The 15,609-nt window shown below is 39.0% G+C and overlaps 1 protein-coding gene across 2 annotated transcripts in view; it reads right to left on the minus strand.

Moving 5' to 3' along the window:
- Window positions 1-15,609, minus strand: part of ARHGAP19 (Rho GTPase activating protein 19) — a 48,308-nt gene that overhangs the window by 19,696 nt on the left and 13,003 nt on the right. For both annotated transcript variants that reach the window (XM_031956189.1, XM_031956190.1), the window contains exons 2-5: window positions 9,558-9,823; window positions 6,772-6,852; window positions 2,904-3,113; window positions 1,919-2,145 (exon numbers count right to left, since the gene is read on the minus strand). In XM_031956189.1, the coding sequence (XP_031812049.1) occupies window positions 1,919-2,145; window positions 2,904-3,113; window positions 6,772-6,852; window positions 9,558-9,823 (784 nt within the window). The remainder of the gene's footprint in view (window positions 1-1,918; window positions 2,146-2,903; window positions 3,114-6,771; window positions 6,853-9,557; window positions 9,824-15,609) is intronic.

Genomic DNA, 15,609 nt, shown 5'->3' on the forward strand with positions numbered 1-15,609 from the left:
TTAGCACAGTATCTGCCACACAGTAAGTACTATAGAAATGCTAGATATTATTACCTTCAGAGAAGCTGAGATTCCTCTAAAGATAGAAAGACACAAAGATATTTTTACCTAGGGGCAAAGTAACATTTTTAGTTTCCTACAAATACAACAACTCATCTTTGCCCTTTTTCCTTTCTGTCCAAAATCATAGAACTCAGCTTCCTCTGCTGGCCCTTTCCTTTTAACAAGGTCCTAACCTCTTGTTGGCCACAACCCATCTATTCTTTCCTTTTCACAGTCTTGGGGAAGTGCCTCCAAAAGTCTTTGAGTAGGACATAATTGGAGACCACATGATATGTCTCCTCTTCCTCAACATACCTGTCTCTTACCTCCCAAACCCATATATACTTTCATTATGTTATGCAAAATATTACACATCAACCACCTGAAATTTTTTTACTCTAATAATCTGAGAAATATAAATGAAGAGTTCTGAAGTACAACTTGTGATAAAGTTAAAAACATAAAATTCAGTGTTAGTAGGAACTGTGAAGAAACAAATCATTACACTGCCAGCAGAGGCATGAAATAATGCAATCTTTTTTGAAAAAAGTATGACAGTGAATAATAAAAGCTATAAAATTGTTCACACCCCTTGACTTAATGATTCCTGCAACTAGGACATCATAATGGTCTTATTGAAATAGGAAAAAAATAATTCTCTGTATAAAATTACTCAGAGCAGCTTTTTTTTATAGCAAAAACATAGAAACAATCCATATGTGCAATGATTGAGGAGTGTAAACAAACTAATATAAATGGAATACAATATTATTACACCTTAAGAAATAATAAACATGAATACAAAAAAGGGAAGAATGGTGCAGAATGAAGAAAACAGAAGCACATTATTTACAATAACTAAGTAGATGATGATGATGACAAGGATGTGACAGAGATAATAATAAAATCCAGGGCAAAAATACAGAGGAAAAAAAAAATCAGAAAGAGAAGAACCAAAAAGGCGTATATCTACTATTACTTTGTTTTAGCTGATTTTTTTAAAAAATAATTTTATCAGTGATTTTGACTTTATTATTTTATGTATAATCTTTACTTCATTTACTTATCAGGATGTTTTGTTGATGGTTCAATTTGAAATAAAAAATTTAAAACAAAAAAATTTAATAAAAAGTGAAATTTGTTGTTCAGTTGTTTTCAGTCATGTTCTACTCTTTGTGATACCATTTGGAGTTTACTTGATAAAGATACTGGAGTATCTTTTTCTTCGCCAGCTCATTTTATAGAAGGGGAAACTCAGACAAAGTGTTTAAGTGACTTATCCAGGATGTCACATAGCCACTAAGTGTCTGAGGCCAAATTTAAACTGAGGAAAATGAGTCTTCCTGACTCCAGGCCCTGGGCTCTGTGCATAACAACACCCCCTAGCTGCATTACCTCTCCCCCAAAAATGGGGCTATAAAATTTAATGCAACTGAAATAACAAATAAGATACTATTTCAGAAACCTGAAACTGACTGTGCAAACACTCTGTTTTTCCCTGAGATGCTCAGTTTTTATAGTTCCTTATCAATTTCCTTAAGCATCTCCCATCAATTTTTACACGACTCTTCTAGCCAGACAGTACAAGGGCTCACATCCCTCTCTCACAGAGGAGGGAATGTTTTGGCCAACATTGGTCCCATGGTCCATGACAGAGCCCTGGGCTAAGGCCAGGCTCCTGGAGGACCAGTGCTCTTTCCATCACCAGCCCTCTTCCAGATGGGTGGATAGAAAACATGGTAGTATCCCATCCTAGTGGGACTGTGAGACTGTAGCCTTGAAGACAGGGTACAAAGTACTGAGATAATGGATGCGATCTAAACTCAAAGAGACCACCTGCCTGACCTTGCAATGTCAAGGCTTTCTGGACACTTACATTTTTCGGCCACAGGATGTGAGGGGCAAACATCAGGGCAAGGTTGTGGGCAGACATCTTGTTCTTGTCTTGTTTCTTTGCTGTCTGGTACAGGAGGTCAAGCAGCAGTTTTAGCAAATTACGATTGGGCGGTGGGAGAATTAGGAAGAGCAGCTGCAGGGCTTCAATTTGACGTTCTTTATCCGGGATGCTGGTCTTGTTTCCTTTATCATCAAATTGCATGAGATCTTGGAAGCCAAAGAAAAGTAGTTCAGAAAAGAGGGGGGAAAAAATCAGTCACTCCACAGATCAGATTCACAAGCAAAATTCAGAGTGTGCAGTAAAATACAAAAAATAAACAAGGTCACCATTTCATCTTAATTATAAGGCATGAAAAAGACTCATATGTCCCTTTACTGATTTAGGTGTCTACACATACTTTTAATGTCAAGTTGCTTGTTTCTTGAAAGAGATATGGACATTTCAAGGCAAAGATTCTTATATTTTGCAACTCAACATGATTTATTTTCATAAAGTCCTTTTTCTCCTATTATTACATGGCAATGAAAATAAAAACAAAAGGGCATTTCCAGATAGCAGAAAAATATCGTATTCATCCGTCCCTCTGACCTGATATCATTGTATGAGGTCATCAGTGTGGATTTATTCCCCAGGGGATTAAAAAAAAAAAAGAGCAGCTCCCATTTTCCTTACACTTTTCTGGCTCTTCACTATCTTCTACTCATTGATTTCAGATCCAACTTCCCCACCCAGGAAAGCTGGGTCAGCTCATGTATAAGATATAATAGAAGGTTAAAAACTGCTGTACTCTTTACTACATATTGAAAATGAAGACCAACATTGGACCATCCTTTGAATGTGAATGGAACTGTCTAATAACATTAAGACCAGTGGCAATGTAATATGGTTTAAAATAGCACAGGCTTTAAGAGGACTGACTGAGTTTAAAAGGTGCTTTTTGCATCTCCTTAGTACTTTGACTTACCTGCAATTTTCAAGTGTGCGTGGAAATGCCTGTGGGTCAGAAGGGGCTCCGGTAACTCTCCCAGAAACATCTTCAGCAGAGAGGCTACATCATTTGAGTGAAACTCCCCGGAATCCAAGTCAATGTCCGCACCATTGTTAAGGGCATCCCTTAGAATTTGCTGCCGGACACTGTTTCCCGGAACTCTAAATAAACCTTCTACTCGCAAATCTTCTCAGGATCGAAGAAACCAGTGGAAGAGCAAAAGAGGCCAAAAGAGAAAGAGAGAAAACTGGGATGCTAATATGCACCATTTTCTTAGCTCTTGGGTTTTTCCCTGGCCTTTATGGTGGTAATGATATTGTTGCCACAATAATAACAAAGGAACTTCCATGTACATAATTCTTTATTTGCAGCTGGTATCACCTTAAACCCTGGGACTCTCCTAGACAAGAACCTGGCTCTCACCAGAGTGGTTCTAGATGGTTTTAGGCACTATCTGTGATGGATTTTAAGTGGTTCTGGAAAAAGGAAAGCTCTAGTTTAACCTAGGATCAGAAAGGGTTTTCATCCATTTGAAGAGCCTCAGAATGATCTTACTAATCCATCCAGACATGACCAACCCGGTTAGAGAGGAGCCCCTTGGTAATAACACTTATAACTAGAGTTTAACAGTGCTTTACATGTTTCCAAAGCCTCTGATCCTTACAGCAACGAGACAGGTTTCCAGAACAGTTGGGAACCAAGCAGGGAAATATTCTTTATTTTTTTTAGAGGTACTAAAAGCACAACATTTTGCTTGTTTTTATTTTTTTAACTTTTAAATTTAAAATACAAAGCAAGAAAAGAAAAAAGTAAACACTGCCATGTACACAGCAGAACATAGAAGATTCAGTATAAAACAACAAATTTCCATTTCAAGAAAACCTACATAATAAATACTACACATCGGTTTTAAAGCTGCCCAGCTCTTCTTTGTTCTCCACTGTGCATTTTTACTTTATTTCCCCTCCGTCTCCCTGAATGGGACTGACAGGATGGAGTTTTCTCAGCTTATGAGACTAGGCCTAAGTCACATGATCCCTAACCCCAAGCAGAAAGATGAGGTCTTGGACCTCAGGTTTCAGGAAGTCACACGATCCCTATTCCCAGTCTTGAACTCTGGGCTGCAGGGAGCCTCTAAAGGTCAGGCCCACAGGAAGTGACATTGGTCAAAGATGCTTCCATCCTTTTAGTCTAGCCAATGAAAAGGCTCCGGTCTTTTACTTTTTAAATCTTGGATAAGCCAGAAACTGGCCAGGTTCACGAGCACATGGTGGGAGCTGGATGGCTCCCAGGTGTGCGTCTGAGCCTCTTCCCTGCAGGGACTGCTTTTATTTTGAACCTGTAGATGTTTCTGATTAGTTAATTTGGGAAAGGGGGGGGTCTAGCACCCACCCCACACATCCCCATTCCTCACTCCAAAGAAGGCTCCAATTAAACATGGAAATATATATATATAAAAACACACAATATACATATGTGTAAGGACATACTTTGCTTATTTCAACTTGTCATGTGCTTCTCCAAAGGTGAAGAGCATCTTTCTTCATAAATCTAAGTCTTCTCATGTTTTTCTAAATCAACTAGCTCATCATTTCCTACACAGCAGTATTCCTAACCAATCATATCCTATATGAGAGACTGTCTTATGAAAATTTTTCCCCATTTTCTGCATTCCTTCTACTCTTGGCTACACAAATTTATACAAGAAAATTTTAATTTAAAATAATAAAAATTAACAATTTTACACTTCAACAATGCTATCATCTTATAATATAGTTTAAAGTCTGATTCTGCTGAATCCGCTTCCTTTACATATTTTTCTCCTGGTGTCGTTGAAGTTTAGTTTTTCCAAATGAATTTTATTACTATTTTTTTTCTAAGTCAGTAAGATAATTTTTAGTAATTTAATTGGGATGGCACCAAATAAATAGTTAGGTAAAATTATCATTTTTCAAATATTGGTTTTATCTACCCACAAAAAATTACTTCAACTATTTAAATTTGAATATTTGTGTAAAAAGTGTTTTATGTTTATATTCATATAGTTCTTAAACCCTCTCTTAAAGATTATTGGAAACAGTATAAATTACACTATATGCCTGTTTTGGCAGGTATACTTTTGTGCAATTTATACCATTTCCAATAATCTTTAAGTTCTCCTTAAAATGTAGGTATGGTATCCATCAACATAAATATACTTCTCACCACTGTATACTATAAACATCAACAAAATAGTTATTACTTTAGAGAAAATCTTATTCTCCGACAGGGTCCAACACAACACTCACAAATACAGATCTACTTTGCTAAACCTAGTTCCAGATTCCCAGCTTAATATACCCCTTCTGTTTTACTTTTTAGTCTTAATATTGTGGGACACAGAAAATGCTTAATAATACATGTTGATTGGCTGACTGACTTCTAGTTGGGTTAAGTGCATAACCAAGGAGACTCTCTAACCACTTAGCTGTCAGTTCACAGAAGCAAGAGTATTTCTTTTCTTTTTTCTTTTTTTCCTGGCAATTGGGTTAAGTGACTTGCCTAGAATCACACAGCTAGGAAGTATTAAGTGTCTGAGACCACATTTGAACTCAGGTCCTCCCGACTTCTGGGCTGGTGCTCTATCCAATGCACCATCCAGCTGCCCCAAGAGCATTTCTCAGAAAGAAATATTTGTTAAGAAATCCTTTTGATTCTTCTGGGGCAACTGGTAGCACAGCGGATGGAATGCTAAGCCTGGAGTCAAGAAGACTCATCTTCTTGAGTTCAAATTCAGCCCCAGACACTTACTAGCTTACTTACTAGTTGTGTGACCCTGTACAAATCACCTAACTTTGCCTCAGTTCCTCATCTGTAAAAAATGAGCTGGAGAAGGCCAAATGGGATCATGAAGATTCAGACACAATTGAAATAAATGAACACCACCACCAAAAATAGGTTCTACTATGTAATAAGAACTTTATTAAATGGTCTTTAGATCAATCAAAAGTATTTATAGTAGGAGTGAGTTCATTAAAGAGGCAAGTACACCTTTAAAATAGTATCATGGGACCACTTCATCTTCTAGCCTCTATTTCAGTTCAATCCAACTGTGTATATATGTATATACATTATATATGTGTGTGTACGTATATAACCCACCCTTTTTCTGTACTGAGCTAAGATTCTTATTTCAAAAAAATATTTCCATTTCTTTCTTTTTCACTGAGAATACACAAGAAGGCACAAGGTATATACTTAATCAATTGTTATTGACTGACTTAATATAAATTTGAAAAAACATTCTAATTACTCTCCACAAAGACAAATTACCTATGTGATCTACTTTCATCACAGCATGTTAGAAATGAGAACAGCCTGAAGAAGATCATCTGGATTAATTTGGAGAAGAGGACTCCAAGGTCAGTGACATCTTCTGGGATCACCTAGTCATCAGTAGTAGAGCCAAAACTGAAATATAGACCTCTCGGATTCCTAAACCAGGGGTTTTTCTGGGATTCTGAGAATCAATTTGACTAATTTCTTTTAAAGGAATTATGTGGGGGAATTAGATCATACAGAATATGCATAAATTATAATGTTCTATTAACTATAATTTTTATGATGCATCAGAGCCAATTTTTTTTTAGCAAGAATCCTTTTCAAGGTAACAGGAAAATGAAACTTGACATATGATGTAGACTTTTTTCATACACAAAGTTATTAAACATACAAGCACATCACAGAACTTGGAAGTCAAATTATGTATGGCATACTTTTTTGCCATGGGGCTAGCTTCTCTGTCAGCAAAAAAAATTACACATTCTAATAATGAAAAGGACATCAAAAGTGACAATAGACTTACTTTTGTGTAGATATTCAATCAGTTGACAAATTTGAGCAATGCCTTCTTCTGTCAATGGTGATCCAAATACAACTCCTTTTTCTAAAAAACCATAAAGCAAGGCAGTGAACAAGTTTGCCCATACAGTATAAGTATCATCTTATTTAAAGCCTTGAAGCTTCCTAAATAAACAGAATATAGTTATATATTTTATTGATCCATAAAATCACTTCACAGGGTCAATAAATTAATTTAGAAGCCGACTGAAGGTTAAAGCACTGTACTAAATAACACTAAGCAATACCACAAGTAATATGAAGGAGTTTCTAATTTATTCTCTCTCTCTCCAATGTTTAGTATTAGACCACAGGCTGCTTGAGGTAAAAAATAAATAAAACCTTTCTGTTTAATTCTGTAGAATATCTGGCATTATGTCACATACAGGAAGATACTTCATAAGTACAACAGAACATCAAGGCAGCAGCTCCCAAAGTGTTAAGAACAATCAGTTATCCATATGTGCAAAACTGTTTGTGGCAGCCCTTTTTGTAGTGGCTAGAAACTGTAAATTGAATGGCTGCCCCTCAATAGGAGAATGGCTGAATTATGGTATATGAATGATATGGAATATTATTGTTCTGTAAGAAATGACCAGCAGGATGATTTTAGAGAGACCTGGAGAGACATGAAATAATGCTAAGGAAAATGAGCAGAACCAAGAGATCATTATACACTTCAACAACAATACTGTATGATGATCAATTCTGATGGACGTGGCCCTCTTCAACAATGAGAGGATCCAAATCAGTTCCAATTGTGCAGTAATGAAGAGAATCAGCTACACCCAAAAATAGAACTATGGGAAATGAGGATGGAACACAACATAACATTTCCACTCTTTCTATTATTGTTTACTTGCATTTTTATTTTCCTTCTCAGGTTTTTTTACCTTCTTTCTAGGTCCAATTTTTCTTGTGCAGCAAGATAATGGTATAAATATGTGTATATATACATACATATATATATGTTGTATTTAACATATACTTTAACATATTTAACATGAATGGGACTACCTGCCATCTAGGGGAGGGGGTGGGGGGAAGGAGGGGAAAAGTTGGAACAGAAGATTTTGCAAGGGTCAATGCTGAAAAATTAGCCATACATATAATAAGAACGAGTTATTCTTTTGAACTAATTTCATTATATAATGGTTATGATTTTAAAATGTTGATACATTCTCATACAAATAATTTATTGTTTAACAAAAATCAGACATGATCTCATTAATACCTTATCAAAAACAGAATGTTTTGAGTCATGGACTACACAAACAGGTAAGACATTCACGTATTATGGAGCTAGTCAAGTAGTCCATCGAATGAGAAGGTTTGAGTACTATAGCCCTCGAAGAACAAATTTTCTGTTTTCTTCATTCTATCCATGTTCTTTTCAATGTATAGTTTGGTTTTGTTTTTCAAGTAAGCAGAATTGGATTTCAGTAGTAATGCAACATAAAAGAAAAGGGACCACTCACGCTGACAACTACTTCCAAAGCTTCATTGACTTAGAGCTGAAAGAGACCTTTGAGGTTCCCTAGTTCAGCCCCTCATTTCACAGATGCAGAGACTGAGATTCCAAAAGACAAAGGCATTTTGGGTGGAGACATATGGGGATTTTTTTCCCTCTCAGCTTAATAGTATTTTACTTTTTCAAATTACATGTAAAGATAGTTTTCAACATTCAATTTTGTAAAATTTTGAGTTCTAATTTTTTTCTCTCTTTCTCCCTTAGCTCCCCTCTCTTCCAAGACAAGCAATCTAACCTAAGTTCTACACATCCACCATTTTAAACATGTTTCATATTTGTTAGGTTGAATAATCATAACTAGAAAGGAAAACCATGAGAAACCACACACACATGCACACATACATGCCCACCCACATGTGTGCACATACATGTAGACACATGCACATACCACACACACATGTACTTGCGTGCCTGTGCACACACATGCACATGCACACTCCAATTCCATAAAGTCCAATGGTTCCCTCTTAATTCCAGGATCACAAATACCATTTGCTGTGGCTTTTAAAGCCCTTCCTCCCCTTCCTACTCTCCAACTTTCTAACACCTTCTCTCCCCAAGTACCTGATATTCTATCTCCAGCCCTCAGCTTCCCTGGCTTTCCTCAAGTTTCCCTGCAAACAGCCTTTCCCAGTCATCTCATATTCTGAGACCAGTCCTGATTGCCCTATGCACACAGCACTTCATTTGTCTGTAATCTCCATGTTGTTTTCCCCATCAGACTGTCAGCTTCCTGCAAGCTAGAATGGTCATTTCCCTTTCTTTGTATCCCAACACTCAGTTACAGTACCCAGCCTATAAGAGGCATTTAATAAATGCTAAGTGACTTTGCACTTTACCATACAAACCATGCTAGGAAAATTTTTGTTTCAGGTATATTACATATACTTCAGTTTTATGATTATATTTATGACCATATTGTAATTTTCAGGGGGATTTCAATGGTGTTAGGAACTCCCAGTGTGGCGACTCCTTCTAACTCTGACCAGCCAGAATGGGTCAGAAGATGGACTTGAACTTAGGTCTTCTTACTCTAGACTGGCTCTCTCACCACTCCCCCTTGTGATTTTTATTATTTAAAGCCTACACAAAATCCCATGAATAGACTCATACTCCTCACTTGGGATTGCGCATCTCCTCAACCTAAAATCAATCAGGGAATCACTAGGGATGAGGATGTTGGGGGAACGCTGCTCGTCCTTCAGAAATCCCTTTCCCACCTTTGCGCTTGAGAGACATGAGCGATCTGAAGAAGCCTGACGCCGTGCCAGCCCCGCTGGGTAACTTCAAGTCCACCTCCCCCATCAGCTGGGCCAATTCAGTGCCCGGCAGGTCAATGAGTCTGGTGATATTGCTGACCACAAGCTCGGTGAAAACGTCAGGCTTTTCATGTCGGAGCTTCTCCACGAAGAAGTCGGGGTTAAAGATGATCGGCTGTCCTCGGAGAGAAGCATCGTTGCAGATGACAAAATTACAGATGGCGTCACTGAAAAAAGAAAAGAGCATTTTATGTTTAAATTTCTGGATGTACTTTAAATGACGACTCAGGCAATAAAACCCCATTCCAATCACAAAATCAAAAGCTTGTGTTTACAAAGACAAAGAGAACAGGCCACTTGCTCGGACTCTATCACCTCCACCAGCAGTACCTGAGTTTGGCAATCCCAGTAAAATTCTCAAATCATTTTCCTGATGTGGTCCAAAACTCCCTACAGACCCAATCCAGTTCTCAACCTATGAGCCCGTTTCTAGGTGAATGGGAAGGAACTCTTGGCAAGGCAGAAATTGAAGACCCACATGTGAATGCACACGTGATGGAGGGTAGAAGGGTGCACATTTACTGGAGGGGCACATCTGGAAGAGGAACATGACTGCAGGATTTTCAGCACCAAGGCTTAGATGAACAAATTCATCAATGTGTAAAGACTTCAGAAGCACATGGATATCTCAGGTACAAGATGTCCTCCATAAGCGGGGCTAAATCTGGTAGCAATGAGCAGAGATTACAGGGGCAGATCCCCATAGCCATCAGAGCTGTCCAAATGTGGGGGGCGGTCAGGAAATGGGGCCAGCCTCAAAGCGGGTGGAGGAAGGAAGGAGAGTTGTTTGTCAAGGTGATTCTACTAGACAAGAGAGGAAGGGAACAAGCGTCGATGCAGCTCCTACTATGTGCTGGGCTAAGTGCTTTACAATTATCTCATTTGCTCTTCACATCATCTCTGGGAGATAGGTACTACTAACTTTCCCCCCATTTTACAGATGAAGAAACTAAGGCAAAAAGAGGCAAAGTGCTTTACCCAGGGTCACACAGCTAGTTAAGTGTCTGAGGCCTGATTTAAACCCAAATAGTCAACAGAGGCAGCTGAACAGTTGCAGGAATAGGAAAATAGGAATAGGAAAAAGATTCTTATAATGTGTTATAATTAGTGACTTCTGGAGTCCCTTGCAACTCTTAAATTCCACAATTTTTCTCATTTTCCAAATCAAGCAAATGACACAGATAGATCCTTTCAGGCTTGTAGGTGCAAATACAGGAAAAGTACTGAAATTAGCATTTATTTTGACCAAATTTGTCTATTTTTAAAACCCAAACCTTTTTTTTTTTTTTTTTTTTTTTTGCTGAGGCGGTTGGGGTTAAGTGATTTGCCCAGGGTCACACAGCTAGGAGATGTAAAGTGTCTGAGACCAGATTTGAACTCAGCTCACTGACTTCAGCCCTGACTTCAGGACTGGTGCTCTATGCACTGCACTACCTAGCTGCCCCCCCCCCCAATTTTTTTAATGCCTTATTCATGAATAAGAGAAGAAGGAGGGGAGATAAAACAATCTTGCTTATCACGAGACGGACACTCAGTATAGTGAAGTGGAAGAGAAAAGATAACTCATAAAGCTTGGTTTCAGGAGGACCAATCTCTAATAAGCCTACAATTCAGACAGAAGAAACCTAAGTTTGGGAAGGACACACCAGCACAGGGAGGCAGCTCCTTGTCTGAGGACAATCCCAGAGCAAAGCTAAGAAGGCTGACAGGGAAAGATAATGACGAATGTTGGAGGGGATGCAGGAAAACTGGGACACTGAGGCATTGTTGGTGAAGTTGTGAACTGGATCCAACCACTCTGGAGAACAACATGGAACTGCACCCAAAGGGCTATCAAACTGTGCATTCCCTTTGATCCAGCAGTGTTACTACTGGGCTTATACTCCAAAGAAATACTAAAGGGAAACATGTGCAAAAATGTTTGTGGCAGCCCTCTTTGTAGTGGCCAGAAACTAGAAACTGAGTGGATACCCATCAGTTGGAGAATGGCTGAATTGTGGTATATGAATATTATGGAATATTATTGTTCTGTAAGAAATGATCAGAAGTTTGATTTCAGAAAGACCTGGAGAAAATTACATGAAATGAGCAGAACCAGGAGATCATTCTACATGGCAACAACAAGACTATACAATGATCAATTCTGATGGACGTGGCCATCTTCAACAATGAGGTGATTCAGGCCAGTTCCAATAAACTTGGGGTGAAGAGAGCCATCTACACCCAGAGAGAGAACCATAGGAACTGAATGTGAATCACAACATAGCATTTTCATTCTTTTTGTTGTTATTTGCTTGCATTTTGTTTTCTTTCTCATTTTTTTCCCTTTTTGATCTGATAGATCAAATGATAGAAGAATTTCACATGTTTAACATATATTGTATTACTTGCTGTCTAGGGTAAGAGGTGGGGAAAAGGGAGGGAGAAAAAATTTAATACACAAGATTTATCAAGGGTGAATGCCCAAAACTATGCACATGTTTTGAAAATAAAAAGCTTTATTTAAAAAAAAAAAAAAAAAAAAAAAAGGCAGATAGATAAACAGAGTCCTGCTTTAAGGGGTAGACAGGATCTGAGGAACCTCCTGGTATAGGTTTATCTAACTCTAATATGAGCATTTTCTACAATGTCTCTTCTTAGTTCTTAAGGGGTTAGAAAAATTCCCATGATGGCTCAGGAAATGAATCTTCAGCAAACGATGGAGACAAGTCACATGTAAACTCTGTCAAAACTAAACTGGTCAAGTTCTGTAATGCACCTCTCAGACTCACCAGTAGCAGTTGTCTACGCCAAAACCGCAGCTGAAAGGGACACTCCTCCAGCTCAGCCAGTGAGTAGGCAGGATGGGAATGCTGCCTTAAGCTCATCCTTAATCATCTCCTTCCCCAGCAGAAGAGCAAGGGCTAGAAAATTCTGCTCTAGGTTAAGTGGGCACATCCATCCACCCACCCGTTTTTATATAGTAAAGAGAGGTAGAATGTTTTTGACATTTCAAAGTAAAAATTTTATTGTACAAAACAAAAAAAATTGATCACACAAAAGCAGGCTGCAAGAAGGATCCGATCTTTGGGCCACAGTTAGCAAACTATGCTGCCTGCCCTAAAGGACTAAAAACTCTGAGAAATTGGGGTAAAGGTGTGGGGGGTGTGGGGGGTGGGGGGGGTTATCAGGACCTCAAGAGATTCAGTATATCAGTCCAGACTAACTCCAAATACACCTCCCATTATTCCCTGGCCATCTCCTCGTTAGCTGCCTTGCCCCAGTTCAAAAACTCTTCCCTCATAATAAAAAAAAAAAAAAAAAATGAACTAAAACATTTGTTACAGGAACAACTTTACAAGGTCTATTGGAATTCTTGGAAGAAATTAATTGAGTTTTAAAATGATTATAGATTAAACAAGACCTCTAAAATGAAAAAAATGGAAATTAAATATGAACTCTAGAGGAAACCACTGGGGAGAGAATAAACAGTTTATAGACTACGTGTGAAGACTTATCCAAATAATATTTCTCAAAAATTAGGATGGACTAAACAAAAATCAATGGCATCATGAGACATTAAGAAATACTAAAAATAAAATGGAAAGACCAAATATTTTTTATCAATTGAACCAGAAAATAGGGAATGGTAAGCTCAGATTCATCAAACTAACTGATAACTAGAGCCAAAAAACTAAATCTGCAATTTTTAAATCATATTTAACCATATTTTTAAAAATTATGAATGAAAATTGCCTAAAATTTTTATAAGCAGAGGACAAAATGAAAATAGAAAGACTCCACTCACTACATCAAATAAATACCAAAATGAAAACTGCCAGAAAAATTACAGCCAACTCCAAACCTTTCAGATTAAAGAAAAATTACTGCAAGCAGCCAGAAAGAAAAAGGAACTACAGTCAGGATTACAAAACATTTGACAATTACTACTACAAAGGTTGAGAAAACTTATAATGTTTTAAAAGACAAAGTAAAATGTGAATAATTCCCTCAGCAAAACAGCATCATCCTAAAAACGAAAACACAGACATTTAATAAAATAGAGGACTTCCAAGGATTCCTCTTGAAAAATCCAGAGCTGAGTAGAGAAACTGAAATGTCAATTTAAGTGTCAAGAAAACCTAAAAAGTAAATACATTTGAGCAACAAGAAGGAAATAATGACCAGAAAGTAAAGAAACAAGCATCGTCTCAGAATCTAAGTGTCTTCAAGGACCAGATGGGACCGCTGGACAGAGATTTTGCTTTGACAGTTTTCACAGGGAACAACAAAATCCGGGAGCTGGAGTGCATCACCCATGCAAGGGGAGAAAGGGACAGGAGAGGGATGAACCCGAGGGAGGCAAACACAGGAGAGCGGGATCACAAGAAACTGACATCTAAGGACTGTCTCCTGTGCACAATTCCATCATACAAAAGCAAAAGACTGCAGGGGAACGAGCAGGGGCACGGAGAGGAGAAAAGGTGGGAGAGGATTGCCAGGAGCGCCAGAGCAGCTCGGAGGCACACCCCAGCCTGTTACCAAGGGGCCGAGCCAGGGAAGGGGGCGGGGAGAGGGAGGCGCGGGAGGAAACCTGTAAACTGGCACGACAACAGCTATTCCTGTGAGTAGGCAACCACTGGATCAGTACAAATTTCCCTCCAGGAGCTCCAATGTGTTTATTCCTCTCGGTTTTTCTTGACTCCTGTCTTTACTGTGGTCAGAGACTGAGAAAGGAAGGGTTTGGGAAAGGCAGTAGAACTGAAGCAGGTTACTACTTCTTTGTAAAAGAGGGGAGCAGGAGAACCAGAGGGAAGCATAAGAGGATAAAGAGAAGTACTCCAACAGCAGCTGTAATCCTGACGATGAATAGCACCTCAAAGTGAAAGGAGTCTGAGATCAACTTCCCTCTTTTTTTTTTTTTTTTTTTCATTTTCTCAATGATGTTAGCCCTAGCTCATGACTTTCCTCCCTATCCCCTCTCCTGCTTTCTTGCGGACTTGGATATTCAATGTGAAAATTCCCCCAAATAACCTTACTCCCTGCGAGTGAGGGCCAAAGAAACAGGATGCTCTGTCATTGTCATTTATCTCACCCCAGTAACAAAAGCTTTTCATCTCTCCACTCTCCCCAACAGTCCCATCCATGTCCCCATGGCCCATGGCCCATGACCTGGCTCGCTTCTAGACTCAAGACCCCTATCACCTTCTTCAGTTCCTCACAGCTTCTCAGGATGATCACCCTCTCAATTCTTCCTCCTTTGGCCGCCGAGAGGAACCGTCTGCAGAGACTCTTGACTACACAATTCCTTAAGTTCCTCAAGCCCAACCACTTGCTCCCCTGCCTCCTCCTGAACCTTGCTCCAGGATGCATCCCCCCTTTTTCATTAAGTCTCTTTTAACCTACACTATTTCCCAGCCAGAGTTCCCACTGGACCTAAAAAAAAAGATCGGCTTCCTCTGATCCTTAAATAAAAATAATGTTCCCTTAACTCTTCAGCCACTCTTACTATTCAGCCACTCTCCCAATATACACCCATCCCCTGTACTGACAACAAACCATAAAGGAGGCCAGGAAGGAGCAGTCAGATACCAGAAAAGCATGGGTGAGCAGTGTTAGAAACAGAGAGGAGAGAGCATCCAGGAGAAGCAGATGGTCAGTGGGGTCAGATGCAGCAAGGGGTGAGGGTTAGTAAGAGATGCCTGCCCCTCTGGACCAAAAAGGGTCAAGAGATGAGAACAAAGTTTTGTTTTCAAAGGGAGGAGAGAGCTAGGATGACAACCTGGTGAGATGCCAAGGGCAGAGGATTTTTTAAAGATGGAGGAAACCTGGCATCAGAGAAGGAATCAGTAGATGATGGGGAGAGATTGAAGAAGAGAGAACAGGGATGCAAAGAAATCAGCAGGGGATGGGATCATAGAAAGAAGTCCGCCTGGATGAGAAGAGCTACTTCTTCATCAGACCCTAGAGGGAA

This window comes from Sarcophilus harrisii, chromosome 2 (assembly GCF_902635505.1).
Source record: "Sarcophilus harrisii chromosome 2, mSarHar1.11, whole genome shotgun sequence".
NCBI lineage: Eukaryota > Metazoa > Chordata > Mammalia > Dasyuromorphia > Dasyuridae > Sarcophilus > Sarcophilus harrisii.